This window comes from Sciurus carolinensis, chromosome 2, assembly GCF_902686445.1.
Source record: "Sciurus carolinensis chromosome 2, mSciCar1.2, whole genome shotgun sequence".
Classification (NCBI taxonomy): Eukaryota; Metazoa; Chordata; class Mammalia; order Rodentia; family Sciuridae; genus Sciurus; species Sciurus carolinensis.
In genome coordinates, this window is record NC_062214.1 from 29,278,380 (window position 1) to 29,300,348 (window position 21,969).

General features: G+C 51.3%; 3 protein-coding genes across 5 annotated transcripts in view; all 3 read right to left on the minus strand.

The window, feature by feature from the left end:
* The window catches only part of Adissp (adipose secreted signaling protein), an 11,777-nt gene extending 7,546 nt beyond the window's left edge, over window positions 1-4,231 (minus strand). Inside the window, exon 1 of the mRNA XM_047539548.1 lies at window positions 4,015-4,231. The gene's annotated coding sequence lies outside the window, so the exon portion shown is untranslated. The remainder of the gene's footprint in view (window positions 1-4,014) is intronic.
* Window positions 4,232-11,340: 7,109 nt separating this feature from the next.
* On the minus strand, window positions 11,341-17,505 carry Spef1 (sperm flagellar 1). Of its 3 annotated transcripts, XM_047538528.1 has the most exons (7): window positions 14,824-17,505; window positions 13,577-13,688; window positions 12,968-13,124; window positions 12,742-12,781; window positions 12,554-12,614; window positions 12,226-12,349; window positions 11,341-12,119 (listed from the first exon to the last, which is right to left on the minus strand). In XM_047538528.1, the coding sequence occupies exons 1-7, from the start codon at window positions 14,930-14,932 to the stop codon at window positions 12,012-12,014; spliced, it is 711 nt and encodes a 236-aa protein (XP_047394484.1). In that variant the 5' UTR covers window positions 14,933-17,505; the 3' UTR covers window positions 11,341-12,011. The 3 variants fall into 3 exon arrangements, with proteins under 3 accessions (XP_047394484.1, XP_047394486.1, XP_047394485.1); XM_047538530.1 differs by lacking the exon at window positions 12,742-12,781 and having other exon boundaries at window positions 12,554-12,674; XM_047538529.1 differs by lacking the exon at window positions 12,742-12,781 and having other exon boundaries at window positions 12,554-12,710.
* Window positions 17,506-17,647: 142 nt separating this feature from the next.
* Cenpb (centromere protein B) lies at window positions 17,648-20,577 on the minus strand. The gene has a single exon (XM_047538523.1). It carries the CDS (start codon window positions 20,283-20,285, stop codon window positions 18,453-18,455), a length of 1,833 nt encoding a protein of 610 aa, XP_047394479.1. The 5' UTR covers window positions 20,286-20,577; the 3' UTR covers window positions 17,648-18,452.
* Window positions 20,578-21,969: the final 1,392 nt, after the last annotated feature.

Below are 21,969 nucleotides of genomic sequence, written 5' to 3' on the forward strand. Positions count from 1 at the left end.
TTTCTAACTCCCTGTAAAAAGACATTTGGGGGCTAATTAGGGAATGTAAGTGAACAGGATAGTAGATGACACTAAGAAATTAGCTGACTTTGTTAGGTGAGATTATAGAATTTGTAGATGCACATAAAGGAGTGCATCTTTATTTTCTCAGAGAAACACACTGAAGTGCTTAGAGATGAGTGACCAATGAATGACCTTGGCTAGTCCAGGGAATGAAGAAAAACCATGGGGTGGCCTCATAGTCAGGGGCTGGGCTTGTTAAGTGCATGACTTGAGATCCCTCAGGGGCTGAGTCAGACAAGTCCACCCAGGTCCAAGCTGTGTATTCACAGTTTGGGTCCCAGAAGTCCCCTGGTAGGAAGCCTAGAGATGCAGGGAGGGGCAAGGTTCAGAGCTGTGGAAAGCAAGGTAAGTTAGAGCAGCAATGCCCCTCCCTTGGAGGTTAATTTCCAGGCCTAACTTGCAAGGCCTACTCACCTGTGGCCAGGACTGCTCTGGGGTCAGCTTTCCTCTAAGGAACCTGGCCTTGGAAAGCAGTCTGTCCCAACCCATCCACTCCACCGTCCCCGCCCCAAGCTATAAACTCAGAACATATGACAAATAGCCAAAAGCAAAGATGCCAGGCTTCCTTCCTTCCTCGAAGAGGCTGTTCCAACCATGCTTCTATAGCCATGGAGTAGTGACAGTCCAATGTCCACAAGCCTCCCCTACCCTTGTACCCTGAAGTTCCCTGCTAAAACTCTTAACCAAAGGATGATGAGCAAAAGTTCCTAGAGGCCCTCTTCACAAAACACTCAGACCCAGTATGTGCAGGACCCCTGTCTTCCCCCACCCCACTGCCTGGTCCCTGCCTGCTTTTGCCCAGCCCCCCTTTTCACTTCTGGGATCATTTATTATCTATCTTCTCCACCTTAAAAGGGCACTAACTGTGGTTTTGTCCTGAGCACAGCACAGCACAGCACCTGACAGGGAGCTGCTGCCTTCAGTTCATATCTGTTGAATGAATGAATGACCACCCTGAGGGCAGCCCAAGTATGGGCCTTGGCCAGACCCTCCAGGCAGACATGGTGTGGTCAGGGACAGCAACTCTCAGAGCAAACCTCTGCCCTGAGGGCACCCCTTTCCTGCACAATGTGGCTTCCCCCAGGACTTCCTTGGCCTTGCTACAGTCAGCCGGTTATCTGCCCAGGCCTACCTTGAGATGGAAAGACTGCTCACGGCAGAACCCACATCTTCAGTGTCAGAACTCGTGACAGTCCCTGAGCAACTGCCTATAACCCTCCATGAGAATACAGAACAGGGAGGCAAGTGACTTCAGGGGCCCAAAGAAGGTTGGAAAAGCCAAACCACTTTTCACAATAGAGAACCTGCCAGCAGCTGTCCTTTGGGAGCTAGACTCTCATCCACACCATTTCCTCATTAGAAGCAGGAAATGAGGGCAACAGACCTCCCCTGCTGCAGCCACATCCACAGAGAACTGCTAGGCCACCTTGCAACTTCTAGGATAGCCCTGCCTCCAATCTCCTCCTGTGCCAATTCCTCACTGTGGCCTAAGACACACAGCCTCCGAGAGGCAGCAGTCCACGTTTAAATTCAGGTTCTGCCCTTGCTGGCTGCATGGGATATTCCTTTCACTTCTCTGATATGTAGGAGTAAGCAGTGGCCTTTTCCTCCCAGGGTATGGTGCAGTTGTGCCTAAGATCTGTGAAAATGCACACACCCTGGACTTCTGTAAAAGTGAACCCCAAAGGCCTGGTTTCTAAAGCAACAGCAATTCACTAGAAAAGAAGCACTGGAGGAGAGGCACTTCGGGTCAATCCTGGAGGAGCCAGGAGCCTTCGAGTGGACCCCAGGGACTTCCGCTTCTCGGAAAACAGCTCAAGGGTTAAGAAGACCTCCTCCCTCCCTTCTTACATTCCCAGGGTAGCCAGGCCCGAGGGAGGGCCAGAAAGAAAGTAGCTGAGAGTCCCCTATCTGCCCCTCCCCACAGGAGCTCAGAAAGATGTGGACAATGTATATGTTAGCTCTCCTTCCATGGCAAAACAAATGACCCCTCCTCCACTTTGGGTGGCTGTCAGAAGGTCAGGGGTGAGACTCTGGACAGTCACAGGATGGGAAAGGTTGGAAAGTTGGGACAAGGGCCTTTGGGGCTTCTTTGGCTTTCAGTTGTTCTCAGGGAAACAAGAGAACTTTCCATCTGGGGGACAAAGACGTGCCATCCCAGATCCCTCTTGGCTTTGGAAAGAAAGGCTGTTTTGAGGCTACCAGGGACTAGCAAGCAGGCAGACAGCTGGACAGCTACTCAGGAACCCAGTTCTGCCCTACAGAGTGCTGGTTGCTGCTCCAGGTTGCCCCATGCTATGGCCCAAGCTTCAAACAGTCAAAAGGGTCAAAGACAAGTCTATCCATGGCAAAGCAGGGCTCCTGCACCTAATACCCTCTTGTCCCCAATCCATGCAAACTCTCTGCCCCACAGGCAGTCCCCAAACTCGCAGGTGTCACAGAGCCAGCTCCAACTTGACCTTTGCTGTGTGGCTGGGGGTATGTCCCTGATCTCTCAGGACCTCGTTTCTCAATAACTCTTTAACCCCTAACCTCAACCTAGCCCAAGGTCTTTCTCTGTGCCAGGTCAGACAACCTTTCTTTCTTCCTACCACTTCCTCCTCTACATCCTGGGGTTCAGTACTAGTTGAAGCACTCAGTGCAGCAGAAGCACTGTCCAGCCTCCCAGTGAAGCTCAAGCCTGTAAAGTAAATACCCAATAAGATCGTGAGATTGGGCAACAATGAATGCCTACTTCCTAAAACCTGACACACAGCAGGATCATATACTTACAGCAAGGCAAGGCTGGAGGTCAGGAAGCAGGCTCCCATCAACTCAGCCTTGACATAACTTCATTTCTTCTTCCCTCCAGCAGGCCAAAGATGTGAGGGTTAAGTATGGTTTTTGTTTTTATTTTTCCTCTCACAAACAGTGGAGCAAGGGTTGAATTTGGAAAGGGACTCCCACCCTCCTTCTGTCCCCTAGACAAATGTTCTCCTCCCCTCAGTAACCCTGCCCTCAGCTAGAGGGTACTGAGACCCCCCTAGCCTACAGACCACCTGACCCACCCTGACTTGGCCCTGGAGACCTGAAGCACCCAAGAAGCAGAGGCCAGTCTGCATTCGGGGGCGACAGATACTCCTGACCTTTTCCAGCTCTCTGGAGTAGAACAATGTCCTATCCCCACTTCCCAATGCCAAGATTCAACAGGAAAGGCAAGCTGAGAAGCCCTTTTCAGTCTGACAGGGTCTTGGGAACACTGATCCAGAATCTAAATCAAATCACTTCAGCTACATGACATCAGGGAGGCCAAAGCAAGTCTCCAGAGATGGTAGGGGACCGAATGTGGGACTCTGTATCCTTTCTTATCGCCATCCCGTGGGTGTGGCACCCTCATCCTCACATTATTCTCATCTTGGGAAACAAATGCTGCTCGATGTACCCCATCCTATCCTTCCTGAGCATCAAGGCGGCGGCTCTGTCGGAGATAATCGCCTTCGCTCCTCGCCCTCACCTCGGCTGACGCAGGAGTCTCCGGAGCCCGCACTCCCAGACATTACCGCCCTCTTCCCCGAGGGTGCCCGGCACCAGTGGTTCAGAGAGGCTACCCGCCCAAGGTCAAACTGCGAAATGGCAGAAACAGCGGGGACGCGGCAGAAGGTGATGCTAACCCCCACCCCGCCTTACGCCCCCGCCCTCGCTGTGTCACTCTTGCCCCGCGACAGCGCCCCGCGGAAAACATTCCTGCTCCACCAGCTAACGGTCACCCGCGTCTCCAAGACCTAACATCTCCACACTCAGATGTCGGGAAGTCCTTCAGGCCCGGTCCCGACAGCGGAGTCCCCTGCCCCACCCCTCCTAATATCGAGGGCGGGGTTCAGGAACCGACTGTCTAGGACAGGACCCTGCTGGGAGTGGAATCTCAGTGAGATGGGCAGACCCCGGAGGCTGTGAGAAGAGGGACAGTCTCACCTTGCAGGCGCACCTCTGGGATGGGCCGGGCAGGGACGACCGCGGTGGTGGCTGCGATGGCTGCGGTGGCTGCGGTGGCAGCGGTGGCGGCGGCAGCAGGCGGCGGCTGCAGCCGGGGCTCAACGCTGAGCACGAGGAAGAGAGCCCCGCGCCCGGCTGCCCGCCTCACGGCACGCCCCCGCCTCTGCCCATTGGTTGGCCGGGGGGTGGGGCGAAAGGCGCTTCACACCAATGAACTAGCTTCAGAGAACCGCCAACGAGCGATTAGCCACCTGCGTCATGTACAGGGGGCGCTGCGTCTGCGCCCTGTGATCCCCCAGGACCCGGCGAATTCTCGCGATGAAGGCTGCCAGGCTGCTCCGCAGGGCAGGGGCTAGAACCCGACCCAAGGGAGAGAGGGTAGGAGGAGCGCCTCGGAGTCTCCGCCTCCGTCCCGGTCCCGGCCTAAGGGTTTGTACCTCCCACTTTGGCCTCCACTTGGGCGGGGCTTCCCCTGGGCTTTGCCCCCTCGGGCGACCGTGAGGCTGGACTGCTGGCTAGGTGGAGCGCCCAAAGGTGGCCTTTCTCGCTCCAAGTTTCCACGTCTGCACTATCAGTCTTAAGAACCACGCTAGTCCTGTTTAGTAATTAAGCAGCCATCCGTCCGGCTCTGCGACCCTCGGGCTTCTGCTTTTTCCCTTTCTACCCCTTCCTCTACGTCGGAGGAAGCGCGCCCGCGCGGACCGGAGACGCGTCCCGAGAGCCCGGCCCAGCCCAGATAAGCTTCAGAACAAAGGCACGCAGCGTGGGGGGTTGGGAGAGACTTTTCAGGCGCCCCCGGGGACCGCAGCCCCTGCTCCCGGTCTCCATGGAAGCGGTCGCCATGGCAGTGAGATGCGCCTCGCTTAGCCGGGCGAGGTAGGATGTGGGCGCCTCCACAGAGCTGGGGAACCAGAGGCGTGGTCCCCAGGTCCTCAGAGGTTCTTGCCGCATCTCTACCCGCCAGTCGCTGAACACCGTATTCCCATTTTCGTTGACGGGGATGCGTTCCCTAAAGTGCCAGCGAGGGAACCGTCTAGAGCACGCAGCTTTCTCCTTCCAACATAAGTAGGGGAAAGGGCTTTAACAACTGAGGGCCAGTTTCCTTTCCGAAGGGCTGGGGTCGTTGCCTTTGAAGAATCCTCAAGAAGCCCACTCCCCGCTGGATCCCTGTGGCCCCTAACTTTCCTGTTCTCTGGTCTGCACACTTTTGAAAAATAATCTTTTTGAGCTATTGTTTCCATCGAATCTTCCATTCTTCTAAGACGCTCTGTGCTCCGGGACTGTCTCCAGCTGAGCTTCACAAACTTTAGCATTTTGGGTGATTCGTGCGTGCGCTCCCTGGCGTTTGAGAACACTGTCTTCCAGAACAGAGTTTGGGAGTTTTCCACATTCTGATCTCAGCCCATCCATACCTTCCCACTCGCTACCCACTCCCACCCTTCCATGGGCCCCAATATCTGTCCCCGCCCCACCCCCCTGCAATGTATTCCTATATCTTTCTTTTCTCTAACTCGTCAGACAGTGGGCCCAGAGGAGTCTGCAGATGTATTCTGTTTAACCTACATGAGATTTTAAAAATAATTCTTCCTCCCCTCCCCCTTCCTCCATCCCTTTCTTGACAAAGGAATCTGATTTTCAGGCTCTTGAAACATCAGAAAATCTAACAACATGGAGTTATTTCAGCTGGCACCAAATTCTGATGCTGAGTGGTAGCTACCTCTTTAGGAGTACATCAGTTTACCACTGTAACCCCTACCAATTCCTATTTCTCTTGTTTATTTTAACTCCTGAGTCTGTGTAGACATTTGGTTTCATGAATCATTTCCCCTCCTATGGTACTCTCCCACCTGGAAAACCATCTCTGGTGTGGACTCTCTCAAACACAGACTAGCTGCTGTCTACTGCCTGGGGCCATTTCCTCATTGTCAACTCCCTTCAACAAATATTTACTGAATGTATGATGAGCAAGTTACTGTGGAGTGGAAGGCACCCCCAGCTTAGTGTGGGAGGGACACCACATAAAAAGAACTGTGGTTTCCTGTTCCTGCCAAACACTCCTCACACTTCCAGACCCTGGACTGTCTGGGTAACTGGGAAGACCTACAATACAGACCTACCCATACTGGGAGATACTCCATGCTCCTGGGGAAGGCCACACAGTTCCAGAAAGTCATCAGAAGAAAACAAAACTCGGTGCCAGAAGGAAGTCAGGGTAGAAGTTACATGGCTGCACCATCTCCACCCAATGGGCCTGTGTACCAAGAAGAGGATCTGCCAATAGCAGAGTGGTATCCAGGTCTGAGGGCTTCCTATGCAAAGGGCCTTACCAGAGCTAAATGACTCTGAAAAGGAAAGCCACAGGCCCCTAACAGGCTCCCTGGAGATGGGGGCACTATGGGAAGGAACTAGGAGCAACTCCACGTCAGGAGAACAGATGAAGAACATTGAAAACACCTATTCTAGCTCCAAACACATAGTAATTCTAGACTGGTGGTAGGGATTGAAGCCACGGCCTCACCTGTACTGGAAAGTACTCCATCACTGTTATGGTTTAGATATTAGGTGTCCCCAAAAAGCTTATGTGTGAGATAATGCAAGATAGTTTAGAAATGAACTGATCAGATCTTGAGAGGTTTAATCAGTTCATTAATTCCCTGATAGGATTAGCTTGATAACTGAAGGCAGATAGGGTGTGGCTGCATGAGGTGGGCCCCTGGGAAGCGTGCCTTTGGGGTATACACTTTGTCCTTGGTAAGCAGAGCTCTCTGCTTCTTGGTACCATGCTCCCAGCTGCTTTCCTTTTCCACCCACTTCTACCATGATGTTCTGCCTCATCCCAGGCCCTGAGTAATGGAGTCAACCATCTATGGACTGAGGCCTCTGAAATCCTGAGCACCAAATAAATTTTTCCTCCTTCTAAAATGGTTCTTGTCAGATCTTTTGATCACAAAATGAAAAAGCTGACTAAAACAATCACTAATCTGTGTACCCAGCCTAAATTCTATTATTTTTAATAAAAATTAAACTATGTCCTTCTTGGAAAGCTGCTTGGCAGACTCTAATAAAATTGATATATGCCCACCTTTACCCAGTAATTTCTCTTTTAATTATATACCAGAAGACATGTATACACATATTCATGGTTGCATTTATAATAACCCCAGAATGGAAATAACCCAAATATATATCAATAATAAAATGAATAAATTGCACTATATTTGTACAATGGTATATTATCCATCAGTGATGGCATCCTACTAAATAGATGCAGCAACACGGATGATTCTCATGATATTGAACAAAAGAACAAAATATATTATAGACTGTATAGCCTAGTACATGTCTTTTGGTAAATGTACGTGTGCATTTCTCTTGAGTATATATCTAGAAATGGAATTGCTGGGACATAGCTGTGGTAGTTTTATAATATGTCAATTTAGCTAGAGTAAACTGTTTCCCAAATTCTCTTTAATGTATGTTTCCAATTAGGGTGGGCCACAACAGACATTTTTGCATGAGATTTGAAGAGAGAAAGAAAAGCTGCAACAATACCGGATTTGACATTTGCAAACTCCAGACTGGAGCTTTGTAGCCCACGCACATTGTTACTGATTTGCAGCTTATCTCATTGACATGGGACAGCAACTAGGCCTGCAACTGTTACACCTTCCCCGGATCCTCTTTGACTTCTCTGACTCCTGGGCCAGATGACAAAGGGGGCCAGTGCTTCTGCAGTTCACTCACATTATCCAGATTAGAGGCAATGAGAACTGACATGAGTTCCAGTTTGTCCTCAAGGCTTGCAGCTTATGCTCACAGATTCCAGTGTGTTCTTTTTGTCCCCTGCCTTATATTCATCTTCCCAACTGCCTGATTGTAGACTTTAAGCTCCAGCATTAGATGCAAAAACAAAAACATTACAGAGACTGTTTAACCAACTTCCACAATTACCAAAAGTCAAATTCCTGTAAGAAATCCCTTCTACTTCTCTGATTAAACCCTAAATGATAACATAGGCATCTGTTTAATTTTATTAGAAACTGTCAAACTTTTCTGAAATGTTTTAATTATTGACACTCCCATTAGCAGAGCATGAGAGTTCTAGTTGCTTCACATCCTCATCAACATAAAAATTAGCAATTAAATTTGTAAAAACCCTACACCATGCAAGTCAAAGCAAGGTAACAGGTCACCAGTCTTCAACCTCTGTTATGGGCCATGTCCTTGTGCAGGACAATTTCATAGTATCAAGATTACCAATGCATATATTCTTTTTTGAAGGGAGGGGTACTAGGGATTGAACTCAGGGGTACTCAATCGACCACTGAACCCTATCCCCAGCCCTATTTTGTATTTCATTTAGAGACAGGATCTCACTGAGTTGCTTAGTGCCTCACTTTTGCTGAGGCTGGCTTTGAACTCATGATCCTCCTTCCTCAGTCTCCCAAGCAACAGGACAAAAATGCATAGTCTTTAACCTACCAATCTAGAATTTATCATACACATATACTCATGCACAATACTAAATTATTGTATAAGGTTAATCGTTGTTGTATTATTAATAACAAAAGACTGGAAATAAATGCCTTCTGAAGTAGAGGACGGACAAGGTAAATTTGGTAAAACAAGAAAAACTTTTTTTTTTTTTTTTTTGGCACTGAGGATTGAACCCAGGGGTGCTCTATCACTGAGCTACATCCACGGATCTTTTTATTTTTTTTATTTTGAGATAAGGTCTTGCTAAGTTGCCCAAACTTGCAATCCTCCTGTCTCAGCCTCCTGAGTCACTGGGGTTATAGGTGTGTGCCACTGCAACTGGCTTAACTAACAAATTCTGGATACCCTTTACATGCCTTTCTCTCCCACAGGATTGTGAACACTATTTTATATTTTTCATTGTGTTCCTGGCATTTGCCACATCATATACATTCAATAAACATTTGAGGAATTAATGAATGAATTAACCAGGGGAAATTAGAATTAGTTGGGGTCAGAAAGGGGAGAGAGGCATGAGGAGTGGATAGAAAAATTGCATTGACTGTCCAAGGGAAATTTTGGGAATGAGATATTTAAAGAAGAGTTATAGATTTATAATGTAAGATGTAATCTATCTTAATATCCCCCCAAATACATTCAGTAAAATCCTCCAATTGCTTCTGGGATTTGATTTGTGGGTCATGGAGATATGACTGTGGGTTGGTACAATCTCAGGTATATCATGATAACAGGAATGGAGGGGTCTCAAGAAAGAAGAACCTGGGCTGGGGTTTTAGCTCTGGTAGAGCCTAGCATGTGTGAGGCACTGGGTTTGATTCTCAGTACGGTATATAAGTAAATAAATAAATAAATAAATAAATAAATAAATAAATAAATAAATAAAATGTCTATCAACAACTAATATAAGAAAGAAGAACCTCCAGGACTCAGTCCAACCTCCGTCATGGAGATGCCAACAGGTTCTTGAGGGCACAACCCCAGTCACTGAACTTGTATTCTGGGGTGACTGTGCTCCTGCTAGGCAGAACCATAACCTGCTCCAATTGATGGTTCCCCAGACTTCTTCATATAAACCATTATTACCAGTATCACATACAGGAGCCTAGACATATGGTTACACAATTGAAAGTTTTAGAGAATAGAACTCTGGACACCTAACATAGACTACAAAAGAGTTAATGGTGCTAGAGCTGTGGTCAGTGTGTGGGAGGAGCTAGTGGTTTGATTAGGTAGAAAATTAATGTTAACCTAAGACCAGGTTGAGCATAGGGATGGGGCTCAGACCAAGGTCAGGAGTAGTCATCAATTTTGATTTTCATTTATTATTGTTTTTTTTTTCCAGTGATGGGGATTGAACCTAGGGTCTTGCCCATGCCAGGGAAGTGCTCAACCACTGAGTTACACTCCAGTCCTAAATATTTTTAATATTATTGAATTTGGCTAACTATAATCCGGATGCATGATACTCTTCCTGTTTGTCCCGAAAAAATACACATGTGAATACCTATCAACCTCCTCTAAGAACTAAACTATTACAAATAATTTACACCAACTCCTATGTTTCTTCATCTCTTCCCTCTGCTTCCTCTTGATATTTGTCCCTTCATTACCACAAGGAGGAAACCTGGTTCCCAGTGATCCCTGCCTGGTATTCATACCTATATGTACCCCTCCCCTTGAATGTGAGAGGGACCCAGTGTATTACTTCTAATAAACAGAAGTCAGCAAATATGATGAGATGTCATTCCCATGGTTACATTTGATAACATTGTAATTTCTATCCTGCTAGCTCACTCTTTATTCTCTCCCTTGTTGGCTTTGATGAAGTAAGTTAGTATGCCAGAGATAGCCACAAGGCAAGGAAATGGGAGCAGCCACCCACCAGCAACCAGCAAAACACTGAAAAGCTCAGTCCAATAGCCCACAAGGAACTGGATTCTGTCCACAGTCAAGTGAGCATGGTTCCTTCTCCAGCTGACCCTCTGGCTGACACCTGGAGTGCAGTCTTATAAGAAACTTTGAAGCAGAGGACCCAACTAAGCTGTACCTAGACTCTTAACACAGAGAAAATGTGAGATAACAAATGTATTGTTTTAAATTTCCAATTTAGTGGCTATTTGTTATATGGTGATAACTAATATAGGTTATTTTTTTGCTCTTTTGCCATTAGAGTTTTGCTATGATCATTGCTGCAACTTGTCTCTTAGAACACAGAACAAAAGAGTTTAAGTTTCCCCTGGGTATGTGCCTAGGAATGGAATCACTAGATCTCAGGATTTACAAATGTTGAACTTTACTGGTAGTCAGCAAGTCATCAGAGTTAAGGTCATACCAAGGCCCTGGTGTCTTGGTCAGTGTTGGGAGTAAAATTAGCCTCAGTCCATAGAACTTGAGCAGTATGTGGGCACAGTCAGGAGTCATATAGAAAGTCAAGTTAAGGGTCAGTCTGTGGGCAGGGTTGAGGGCAAGGGTGTGGCCACCGATGGGGAGATTTGAGGTCTGGGTTTATGGTTGGGTTTGGACAAAGTTGCAGGACACTGTGAAGGCAGGTTTGGGGGTCCATCTAAGCCACGATTAGAAGTCAGGCTGTTATAGTTCACAAAACCTGACCCTGGTGATATCATCAATATACCAAGCAGTGGGTACATGGGGCCCATCACCCACAAGATGAGACCCATTCCAGGTTTTAAGGTTCTTTCACTGAAGGGGACTGGGAAGGTGGCAGGGTGGAGGACAAGGCGGGCAGGATTTGCTGTCTTCAGGGATCCAGGCAGAAAGAGAAAACAGGCACAGGAAAGAAAGCACACCACCACCTTTAATGAGGGTTGCCCTGTCACAGACACACCCCAGGCACACCCGACAGTACCCAGTGGGCTGGGAGGGAGATTGCTATAGGCACCCATGGATTTGTCCCCTATTCCTGGCTGGTCCCACCCCTCACACCTTCCTTTCTAGCTGCTGCGGTCGCCAGCCTCGAGATGGGTCCCAGGTGAGCACCCAGGAGGGGCTTGGGAGCCACTCGGTTTCCGGGGGCAACTTCCCGTGTGTCTGAGGGCATGGAGAACTAGTCTGTATGAAGACATCACTATCCTTAGAGCTGGGCGGTGACCTGACTCTGGGAGTGTGGACTGAGTCAAGGGACCTCCTCCTAGGACCCAGCGCCTGGGGTTCCAAGGCAGGACCCCAGGTGACGGGCACTGCTTTGGTGGGCACGCTGGGTCTCCGCACGTAGCTTCTGGGCTCTGGAAAGCGATCCATTCTCCTGGCCCGGGTGGAGTGTAAGGAGGCGGCTCAGTCGTGGACTTCGGTTCCGAGGGCTCCGGTCCTAACGCCCCTATTCTCACTCCCATCCCCTAGGAGAAAGGCACCAGGGCCGAGCAGCTGGCTCCGCCCTCCCAATCTTGCGTCTGGTGTTGGGTGGGTGGGTCGCGACGTCTGGGCTCTGACCGGTACTGGGACGTCCCGGCGCCAGGCGCCGCTCACCGCTGCTTGCGCTCCGCCTGCTGGAGCCTCCGGGAGAGGTCCTCGATGCGCACGTTCTTGAGCTGAAGCAGATGCTCCAGGCGCCTCACCTTCATCTGCAGGACCTGGGCGACGCCGCGCAGAAGTCAAACCTGGCCGCTGGCTGACCTGTTCCTGCCTCTGCAGGCCCCAAGGCCCCCCACCCGCCGAGCCTTCCCAATGCGCCTTCACCTGCACCGTCTCTTGCGAGGCCAACAGCTCCTGCTCTTTTTCAGCGATCTGGAGGACGAAGCTTGGGTCGCCCTGGAGCGCCTGGCTATACCCGGGAGGCCGGGACGCTGGCAGCCGCCCCGCCCTGGGATAGGAAGCATCTTAGCGGAGGCCTGGACTTCGGGCTCCACCGTCACCCTTCTAGTGTCCTCGGCAGGGCGTTCACTATTCCCCTTCTCCCCTTTTCCGCCTCCCCACCTTCCCAGACCAAATCACTGCCTTCCGACCTCCCAGCCCGTGTGGGGAGTTTGTCTGCCTGTTGAGATCACGCTGCTCCCAGCTTCTTTACCTGAGCTGCTCTCCCCCTTGGGGTTCTGGTGCACCTTCCCCTCGGGCCTTCTGGGACAAATCTGGGACAAGGCAAATGGAGAGTGACATTGCTGGAGCCCTATTCTGTTTCTCCTCCGATTCTGCAAGCCATAGAAAGGATAGGAAGAAAGCTCCTCCTGAGGGGAAGAGGCAGAAAGGCCACCTTACCCACATCCAAGTAGCCACTGCCATTGGCGGGAGGCAGCTCCTGAAAGAACCCCGGTGGTCCACTGTGAGTCTCGGTTCACTCATATCCCAAGAAGCCCCTTGTCCCTTCTGCAGTCCCCCAAATCAAGTTCTCTTAGCCAGGCACCCCTCCCCCACACTCATGCTTTTCCCTGCCTGGGAACCTCCCCGCCACAAAGCATCTGGAGAGGTTCCAAACGGGAGCCACCTGTAAGGAGCCGGCACCCTGCTTTCTGCGTTTCTGCCGCTCCTCCAGGCGCTGCTTCAGCGGGATGAGCACCAACTCCACCACACCAGGGGCACACTGTGCGATCTTGCGCATCACATCGTCTGGTACCGAAAAGTTCAGCTTATTCAGCACCTTCCTACAGGACAGACATAGGGGTGGCGGACTGGGTCCTGTGGGGAATAAAGTGAAAGTAGTGGGGAAGAAGGGAGGGGGCACAGTTGTCTTAGTCCTGAGTGTGCAGCCCCGGGGGGAGTGGAAGGGTTTGCCATCTGAGCCCTGCCCCCACTGCCACCAACTGGGTGTCATCGAGGTTCTTTGTCTCCTTCCCAACAGAAAAGTCCCTTGATTTTATTACCAGATAGATTCTGTCGTGTTGGCCCTCACCACACTACCATCAAAACAGTCTCAGCTTGGACAGTTAAGACCACAGGAGGACAACATGCCTCTTAAGAAATTAAAAGCTCAGAGATCATAAACAATAACAACAACAACAACAAATCCCATAGGAGATGAAGAGGCTGGGGCAGCCTTCCTGGGAACTCAGTAGGGACTGAAGAGTTCCACTGCAGCACCCAAGTATTCTATTACCTGTTCAGGTGACCCCAGTTGCTGAGTTTCTGCTGGAGAGAGTTGGCAGGTACATAATTGTGCATCTCCACCATCTTTGGGAAATAAAATTTGATGACCTCTGCAACCAGGACTGAGGGAGTAACCATGAAAGCAGACATGGAAGGTGGGAGGATAAATAAGGGACAGGGGATGGGAGAAGAGAAGGATTGGGTAGGAAAAGCAACAGAGTGATAGAACCCAGCGGGGAGGAAGATGCAGAAAGGGGAAGGATGATAGGGAGGGAGACAAAGAAGAGACAAAGATCAGCAGTCAGACTTAAGATTCAACTGCATTCCTTCCCCGTTAACTCAGGGCATAGGAAAACAGAATAAGTCTCTAAGAGAGCCCTTCAGGAATAAGGGAACTTACCCTAGGAATTCACATGGACACATGTACTCCAACACCAAAGTTCCAGAGAGAATCACAGACTCACACAAGCAGAGACATGTGATAAGATCCCACACAGATATACACATAGCACAGAATGTGTAGACATGCAGGACAAAAACACAAGCCAGCTGGGTGTGGTGGCACATGCCTCTAATCCCAGTGGCTCAGAAGGCTGAGGCAGGAGGATCACAAGTTCAAAACCAGCCTCAGCAAGACCCTAAGCAACCAGCAAGACCCTGTCTCTAAATAAAATATTAAAAAGGGCTGGGAATGTGGCTCAGTGGTTAAGTGCCTCTGGGTTCAATCCCTGGTACAAAACAAAAACAAACAACAACAACAAAAATACAAGTCAGATACACCTAGGTGCACATGTAGAACACACATGTAAGTACAGAGACACATATGTACATGACCTCCTCAAATATACACTTACAGAAAAGCATACTCCATCACTGAAATCCCAGAAGACATTACTGAAATAGAAACCTACATAATCACATGGAAACACATACACTACACAAATACATACATAGATACACATCTTAGTGATTAAAGTCCCTGGAGGGAGTCACACACACACACACACACACACACACACACACATTACATGCACACCAGATAGAACAAATGGACATACACATGGACACACATTGTTCACACATGGATACAAATAGAAAACGCACACACAAGCGCACCCTTCCACAATTGAAGTCCCATGAGGTAGATCTCACCCATATACACACATCCACACTCACCCAACACCAAAAATATAGTATGCACACAGACCCCTTACACATGTACATACAGAATAAGTAGAAACACACAGGAGTGCACACCTCCATCACTGAAGTCCCGGGAGAGATTTCTCTTGGGCCTGGACAGAGGGATGTTGTCTACCCACAGGTACAGCTGGTGCAGGGCTTCCTCATCCACACTGCTCGCCATTGGGGCTCTCGGCAAGGTCAAGCCGTCCCAATCGTGCAGGGTCCAGACCCAACCTCACGACCCCTCAAACGTCACTGCGGGCTTCCAGACCTGCCTCTACCTCCCTAACTCGAAGACTCATGTCCCATCTGGGAGCAGCCATATTGTTTTCTGAAACCATGGCAACCATTGCCGCCTCGCCTGGGAGCAAGGGCTTCTGGGAGTTGTAGTTCTCCCCCCACCATCACCCTTTCCTAGGCTCCAGCTCCAAAAAAAGTATCACCTCTACACCCACGCCACCTGCTGACCCACTCTGGGATCTGCCAAAGCTGAGTAGCTCCCAGAACCCTTGCAGCAGTATCTCCAGGGCTGGGAGCCTTCTTCTGTGCCCTTTGGCTGTAATCCTAAATGAAGGAAGCATCCCCATAATAATAGTCAGTTCTATTTGAGAGTACATTGTTAATAATCTGCTACCCATCTGAGCTGTGCGATTGGCTTCTGTGTGAGTGCTTCCTTGCTGGTTCCCTCCCAAAGTTCTCTACTCAAAGGGCCATCGTCACTTCCTCATCCCACCAGTGTCCTAGTGGGGCATTTAATATGTAACCAAAACTCCCAGGGAAAGAACCAGAGTTCAAGGTCAGTACCTTGAGCAGGTCATTTAATTCCATCACTGTATTTCCTTCCATTGTGAAATGGGGACAGTTCTCACCTACTTGTCCTAATGGGGTAGTAGGAAAGAACTTACAAAATGGAAAGATGTTAATATTTACAAAAGACCTATATTTGTATGATAATTGGGGGTAATGGGATTTGGTTATAGGTACAGAAGCAAGAGCTACATCTATCTGCATTCCTCATCTCTCTTCAAAGAGCTATTCAACCATGGATTAGCAACTGATTTTAGTAAACAGCTCCATTTCAAAATAATACAGCCCTACAAGAGTTAGGAAGATGGATCCCTCATTAATGAATGGGTACAGAGTAGCAGTAAAGGTGTACTTCTAGGGTCAGCCTGGGGAGAAAGTTTGCTTCTAACACAAGTGTGGCTTTGGGTACATTACCAAACCTCTCTAGGCCTGTTTGTCATGGTTTTATTCCTATCTTTTTTTTTGGTGGTACTGGGGATCGAACTCAGGGCCTTATGCTCACAAGGCAAGCACTCTACCAGCTGAGCTATCTCCCCAGCCCGCGTTTTATTCCTATCTTGTAGGGGCTTTGCAAAGTGTTTAGAACCTGGCACACTGTAAGGCACTATTAGCATTAGCAGTGTGATTTTTAATGAGATCATCTCAGTTTCCAGCAAGAGGTGTTCTTGTTGGCAGAAAACAGCTGGAAGTGATTTGCCTGTTGCTACTTGAGGTGAGGGACCTGAGTTGGCCAGGGACACTTGGGGAGAAGACCACTGTTCCTTCTTACTCCAGAGCACACCCCGGGGGGTAGGTTAGGCTTGATTTTGGCTCCGTGGTCTCCTCCTCCAGATACAGGAATGGGAGTGATGCCAAGGGAAAATCCCAAGTCCTTTTGGTTGTCACTTTGTTTCAAAGCCTTCAAAGCCTGGAGGGGAGTGTCAGAAGTGCAGAAGGCCAAAAGCGGAAGTCACCCCACCTTCTTGTTTTAAAGTGATGCATAGTGGCCTTGCCTTTCTGGAAGGAACCACACCCAAGGCAGGCAAAGGACAAAAGACAACCTGGATAGCCCCCACCCAACATTCCAGGGTGGGGTGAAGAGGAACTTGGTGGAAAGGGGTGGTGAGGGGTGGGGAGGGAACCCTAGAGGTGATGTGCCAGTCCCAGGCAGGGTAGGAAAACCGGTTTGAGCCCCAGAGCTGCCTGCCCTGCTCAGGCTTAGGCCCTCCCCTGGCTGGAACCTCTGGGGCCTGAGGGCCTCAATGAGGGAGGGTTATGGAGAAAAGGGCTAGGTCCTGAAAGCAGAAGGGGTAGGACAGCAAAGAGCCTGTCCTCCCCTTTGGACAGGGGAGTCCCTGGAGGGCACCGCATCAGCTTCTTGGTGGTGCAATCTGTTCCTAGCAACTTCACCTTCCTTCTGCCACTGTCTGCAAGGGTGGCCACTAGGTTTGCAGAGGGCAATCAATGAAAGGCCTAAAGGGCTCCCTCTTAACCAGGTGCCCCCAACATGCCTATAGTCCTGACTACTCAGGAGAGTAGGCAGGAGGATCATTTGAGCCAGGAGTTTGAGAGCAGCCTGGACAACATAGCAAGGCCTCGAAAACCAAAATGAAACATCTCTTTTAAGGCACCAAAGGCAAATCAAAGTGTTCCCCGTATGCCCCTCCAAACTCTGACTTGACCCACAAGAGCTGTCCCAACAATCTTTCTATCCTGGCCCAAACTCTTGCAAGAATCTTCTTTAATCAGCCTTGGTGGGCCTAGCTGTCAAGTGCATATTGCCTGATTTGGCCCAACAGACTGTTGCCTGTTGCTCCCCCCCTTCCTGTCCCCAGTCAAGTAATCAAGAGCTTCTCTCTATCCCCAAACCAGTGCAAGTATAGGCTTCCTCAAATCTACCCCTAGAGAGGTACACTGATCACCTCTTCTTCCCCAAGCCTCTTTAACACTTAAGACATGGACGTTGACCGCTCCTGCTGCTCCTCAACCCAATCAGGGCCACCCTCTCAACCCTTGCTTCTAATGTCCCACCAGAGCAAGGACCAAAGGGAACAGGGAAAGGATGTGTCCCCCAAGACAGACGCAAGCCCAGACCATGAAGGATGCACCCTTGGCTGTTAAAACGTTCACCCCCACAAAAGGGGAGTGGACAGATTTATTGAATTCAAACTGGGAAAGGAGCAGCTGGATGGCTGGACTCTGGGCCCAGCCCCAGGCCCCTCTGCCCAGGATGGGGCCCTGCCAGAGAGGGATGAGAGGCACAGGGCCTGCAGCTGCCCACAAGGGAGGTACCCAGTGTCACTCCCCTGAAGGGCCTCTTGGAAACCCCCAATCTGAAAAGAAAACCAAGGGCCAAAGTCATAAGGACTGGGCCAAAGGAAGGGATTAGGGAGGTGGAAAGCAGGCAGAGGCAGGCTCAGGAGCCTGCCATGAGTTAGACTGTGCTTCTTGAGGCGGCCCAGGGGTGGGGGTGGGGCTGCCAGCCTTGTGGGGACCCAGGCTGGACCTTCCTCTGGAGCCCTTCCCAGAATGGCTTTGAGGTCCCCCCCACCGAAGACCTGGTGTGGACGGCAGGGGGAGAGGCACTCTCCGGCCGGGAGCTTCCAGGGCTCATCCCTGGCTGCCACTATGGTCTAGTCCACTGATGGCACGGTGTGGTAGCACCGGACAGCTCCCCACTCACCCCACCTGGTCCCCCAGCCCAGGGGCAAATGGGGAGGAAAGGATTCTGAGAAAGAGGCAATAGCAGGCAGTGAGGCAGACCTCAGTCCCTGGGCCTATGGCAGGGCCAGGGAAACATTACTAAAGGCCCTGGGGCTCCCCCCTCTGGCTCCATCCACAGTGGTTGCACAGAGTTCTCTGCCCTAGGGCGGGTACTGCCCTTCTGGGTCAGGCGCATGGCTATGCCCAGGGGCTCAGCTTTGATGTCCAAGACCCCGAACTCCCGCCTGCCTGGCGTGATTCTTCCTAGTCACATGGACCAGATCATGTTCCAAGTGGAGGATGTGGCTCTGCACACGGTCATCAATGGGGAAGGAGGTCAGGTACCTCTTAACCATGGCAAAGTAAGCCATGGCCTCCCCAAAGCTGGGTACAGGCACCTCATCACTATCCTCATCATCATCTTCGTCGTCTTCATCCTCCTCATCCTCATCCTCATCTTCCTCCTCTTCCTCACTGTCTGACTCAGAGTCTTCCCCACCTTCCAGGAAATGGAGGGTAGGGCACTGGGCCTCCTCCTGGGTACTGTAACCCCCGAAGCTGCCTCCGGCCTCCACTACTCCCTGGGCCCAGTCCTCGGCCTCCAAGCCCTCGGAAGAGCTTTCCTCCTCTTCCTCCTCTTCTTCATCACTGTCATCAACATCACCCTCCTCCTCCACCTCCTCTTCCTCCCCCAACTCCTCTCCTTCCCCTCCTTCCTCCTCCTCCTCCCCTTCTTCTTCCTCCTCCTCCTCCTCCTCTTCCCCTTCACCCTCCTCCTCTTCTTCTTCCTCCTCTTCTTCTTCTTCCTCCTCCTCCTCCTCCTCCTCTTCTCCCTCACTCTTGAGGGAAGTGGTGATGGTGGCATTAGGGCCACCTCCAAAGCCAGCCTCCCGAAAGCAGGTGGCTATGTCCGAAGGCTCCACCGCCTGCCACGCTGCAGCGACAAAGTGCAAGGCCTCCATGAGGCCCAGCTGCAGGCCTGAGCGATCCTGGCCCTCTAGGGCAGCCATGGCCTTGAGCAGCATAGCCTGGCGGTAGTGGCCTTTCACCTGTTGGACCACTCCCCGCTCCAAGGGATGCACAGTGCCCGGAGGGAAGAAGGCCAGCTGCACGTGCCTCAGGCCTGAGGTGTCCAGGGACTGGGCAGCCAAGCGGCCAGCCAGCAGCAGGACCCGGCGAGACTCTGCAGCCATTCGGGTGTCCAGGGCTTTCAAGTACTTGGCCAGGGCCTGGGTGGTGACACCACCCTTAGAGTTGGCGGTGTAGTCGCAGGGCAGGCCACCTTGTCCCGCACGAGGCTTAGCTGATTTGCCGGCCACCAAAGGGGGCAGCTTTTCGCTGCCATCGGCGTTGGCGCACAGCAAGACGCTTAAGCGCTGGGTGGCTTGGCGCGCCCTTCCATCGCTTCCGCACAGCCCCGCCGCCTGGTCGGGCAGAAAGTCGTACCAAAGACTGGTCTCAGTGGCGCTGAACACGTCCTGGGAGGCGTATCCCTCGGCCACCGACGGCGGTTGCTCCTCCCGGGCGCGCCAGCCGGGCGTACTCCCACCACTCCCCTCCGAGGGCACCGCAGCCGGGCTGGCAGGTGCTGCTGGGGTCCGGGGAGCACTGTTTCGTCCCCGGGCCCGGGCCACGCCGCTGCAGGACACCACACCATGGCGCCGGCGGAAGCGGTCCAGCCAGCCGTTGGAGGCGGTGAAATCGTCCATGCCCAGCTCCTCGGCTATACGCAGAGCCTTCTCCTTGAGGATGATGCCCTTGACCGGCAGGCCAGCGGCGCGGATCTGCTGGAACCACGCTATGAGCAATCCCTCGAGCTTGTCGTAGGGGGACAGCTTGTTGGTCTTGCGGCAGGTGGAGGCCACACCGTACTTGCGCTCCGACGCCAGGATGGCGCGCTTGTTCTTCAGGATGGTGCTCAGCGTGGACGGCGGGATGTTGAAGCGCCGAGCGATCTCGCCCTTGCGCAGGTCCGGGTTCTCCTCCACCTCCTGGATGATCCGCGACTTCTCCCGGAACGTCAGCTGCCGCCGCTTGGGGCCCATCCCGGCGCGCCCCCCGCCCCGGGGCCCGGCACCGCCGCCGCCGCCCCGGGGCGGGGGGCCCGGGCCCGCGGCGGGGGGCACCTGGCGGCCTCTCCCGCGCGCCCCGCCCGAGACAAAGCGGCTCGCGGGGCGGCGGGCGGGGCGGTGACCCGGCCGGGCCGGGGGCACCTCCTGGGGCGGCGCCGGGCGGCTGGCGGCAGGCGACGGGCACGGGTGAGAGTGGGAGGCGCGGGCGCAGAAGGCAGGAAGTGCCGCGGCGCGGGGATCTGGGAGCGCGGCGATCGGGGCGGAGCGGGCGGAGCGGGATCTCGCGGGAAGCGCGGGGACGCCCGGCGCCGCCTCCCGGTCCTCGGCGCCCACCCCCTTCCCGCCACCCCGGACCTGCCACCGGGGGCGCTGCGGCCTGCGGGACCCGCCAGTGCTCGGGCCTCCGGGTGACCCGCGGGTAACCGGACGGGCGGGGACGCGCAGCGCCGCCACTGCTCTGGGTGGAGAGCGATTTGCTGTATAAAAGCAAAATAACTCCCCTCGCCGCCTTAGGTTTAGGGTAAAAATGACCCACATTTTTTTTCGGAAACTGAAAAATACCTGAAGCTAAATAATCGCTTTTCACACCAGCACCTGGAGAGATGCGCAGGTAACATTTTGATACATTTCCTTCCAGTCTTTTCTCTAGGCACAGGTTTTTTGTTTGTTTTAAAATGCATTGTATAAAATGCATCAGGCTATGTGACCGTATATGTGGCATCTCATACTGTTTTATCTAGAATCAAGTGATAATAATTTTACCATATTGGTAAGTGTCATTGCGAACAATGCTTTTCTAAGAGTTGTATATAGTTCTAAGTGTGGATGAACACTAACACACGTAACCTATTGTTACACACTTTGATTATTTGTATAGACAACACGACAATTGTAAATCTATTTGGTGGTGCTAATGACATTTAAAAAGTTCTAGTAACCCCACAATCTGTAGATAAACACTGATAACATCTCAGTGTTTCACGGCCTGGAGTTTTCCACACACATAGCCATAAATGCATCTTTGCACCTATAGAAATAATGTCTTGAATATACATATGCATTTATACACATAAATCCATGAAACCGCCTCCTCCAGCACCAAACACATAAAAATCATGAGTTCTTAAAACAATTTCATTGCAGTGTCTTTAAAAAGTCTGGCAGAGCAACAACCCTAGGAGACAGGTTGAGGACCTGGTACTGGATGAAGGTTCCAGTGAATGGGTGTAGATGCAAAGAAAAGAAGACCAAAGACAGTGCCCTGGGTACTCCAAGGTTAAGGGCCCATCGACAGAAGCATAAGGAGCAGCTGAAGCCACAAGGGAAAACCAGGCCAGTGTGGTCTAAAAGCCAAGGGAACAAAGTACAACTCATTGTTGTTTTAATGTATATGTTTATTGGCATTTGAGTCCTGCGAATTTTTTTTTTTTTTTTTTTTTTTTTTTTGGTACTGAGGATTTAACCCAGGGATCCCTATCCCTTTAGTTTTTATTTTTGAGACAGGGTCTTGCTAAGTTGCTTAGAACCTTGCTAAATTGCTGAGGTTGGCCTTGAAATTGCCATCCTCCTACCTCAGCTTCCCAAATTGCTGGGGTTACAGGTGTGCCCCACCATACCTAGCTGTGAATTTTTTAGTCCTATCCTTTGACTGTATTTC

Coding starts and splice junctions, on each gene's coding strand:
- Cenpb (XM_047538523.1), bottom strand. CDS start 20,285: ATGGGCCCCAAGCGGCGGCAGCTGACGTTCCGGGAGAAGTCGCGGATC.
- Spef1 (XM_047538528.1), bottom strand. CDS start 14,932: ATGGCGAGCAGTGTGGATGAGGAAGCCCTGCACCAGCTGTACCTGTGG. Junction 13,125..13,576: donor AACTGGGGTCACCTGAACAG/GTAATAGAATAC, acceptor TCTGTCCTGTAG/GAAGGTGCTGAATAAGCTGA. Junction 12,782..12,967: donor AGGGTGCCGGCTCCTTACAG/GTGGCTCCCGTT, acceptor GGGTTCTTTCAG/GAGCTGCCTCCCGCCAATGG.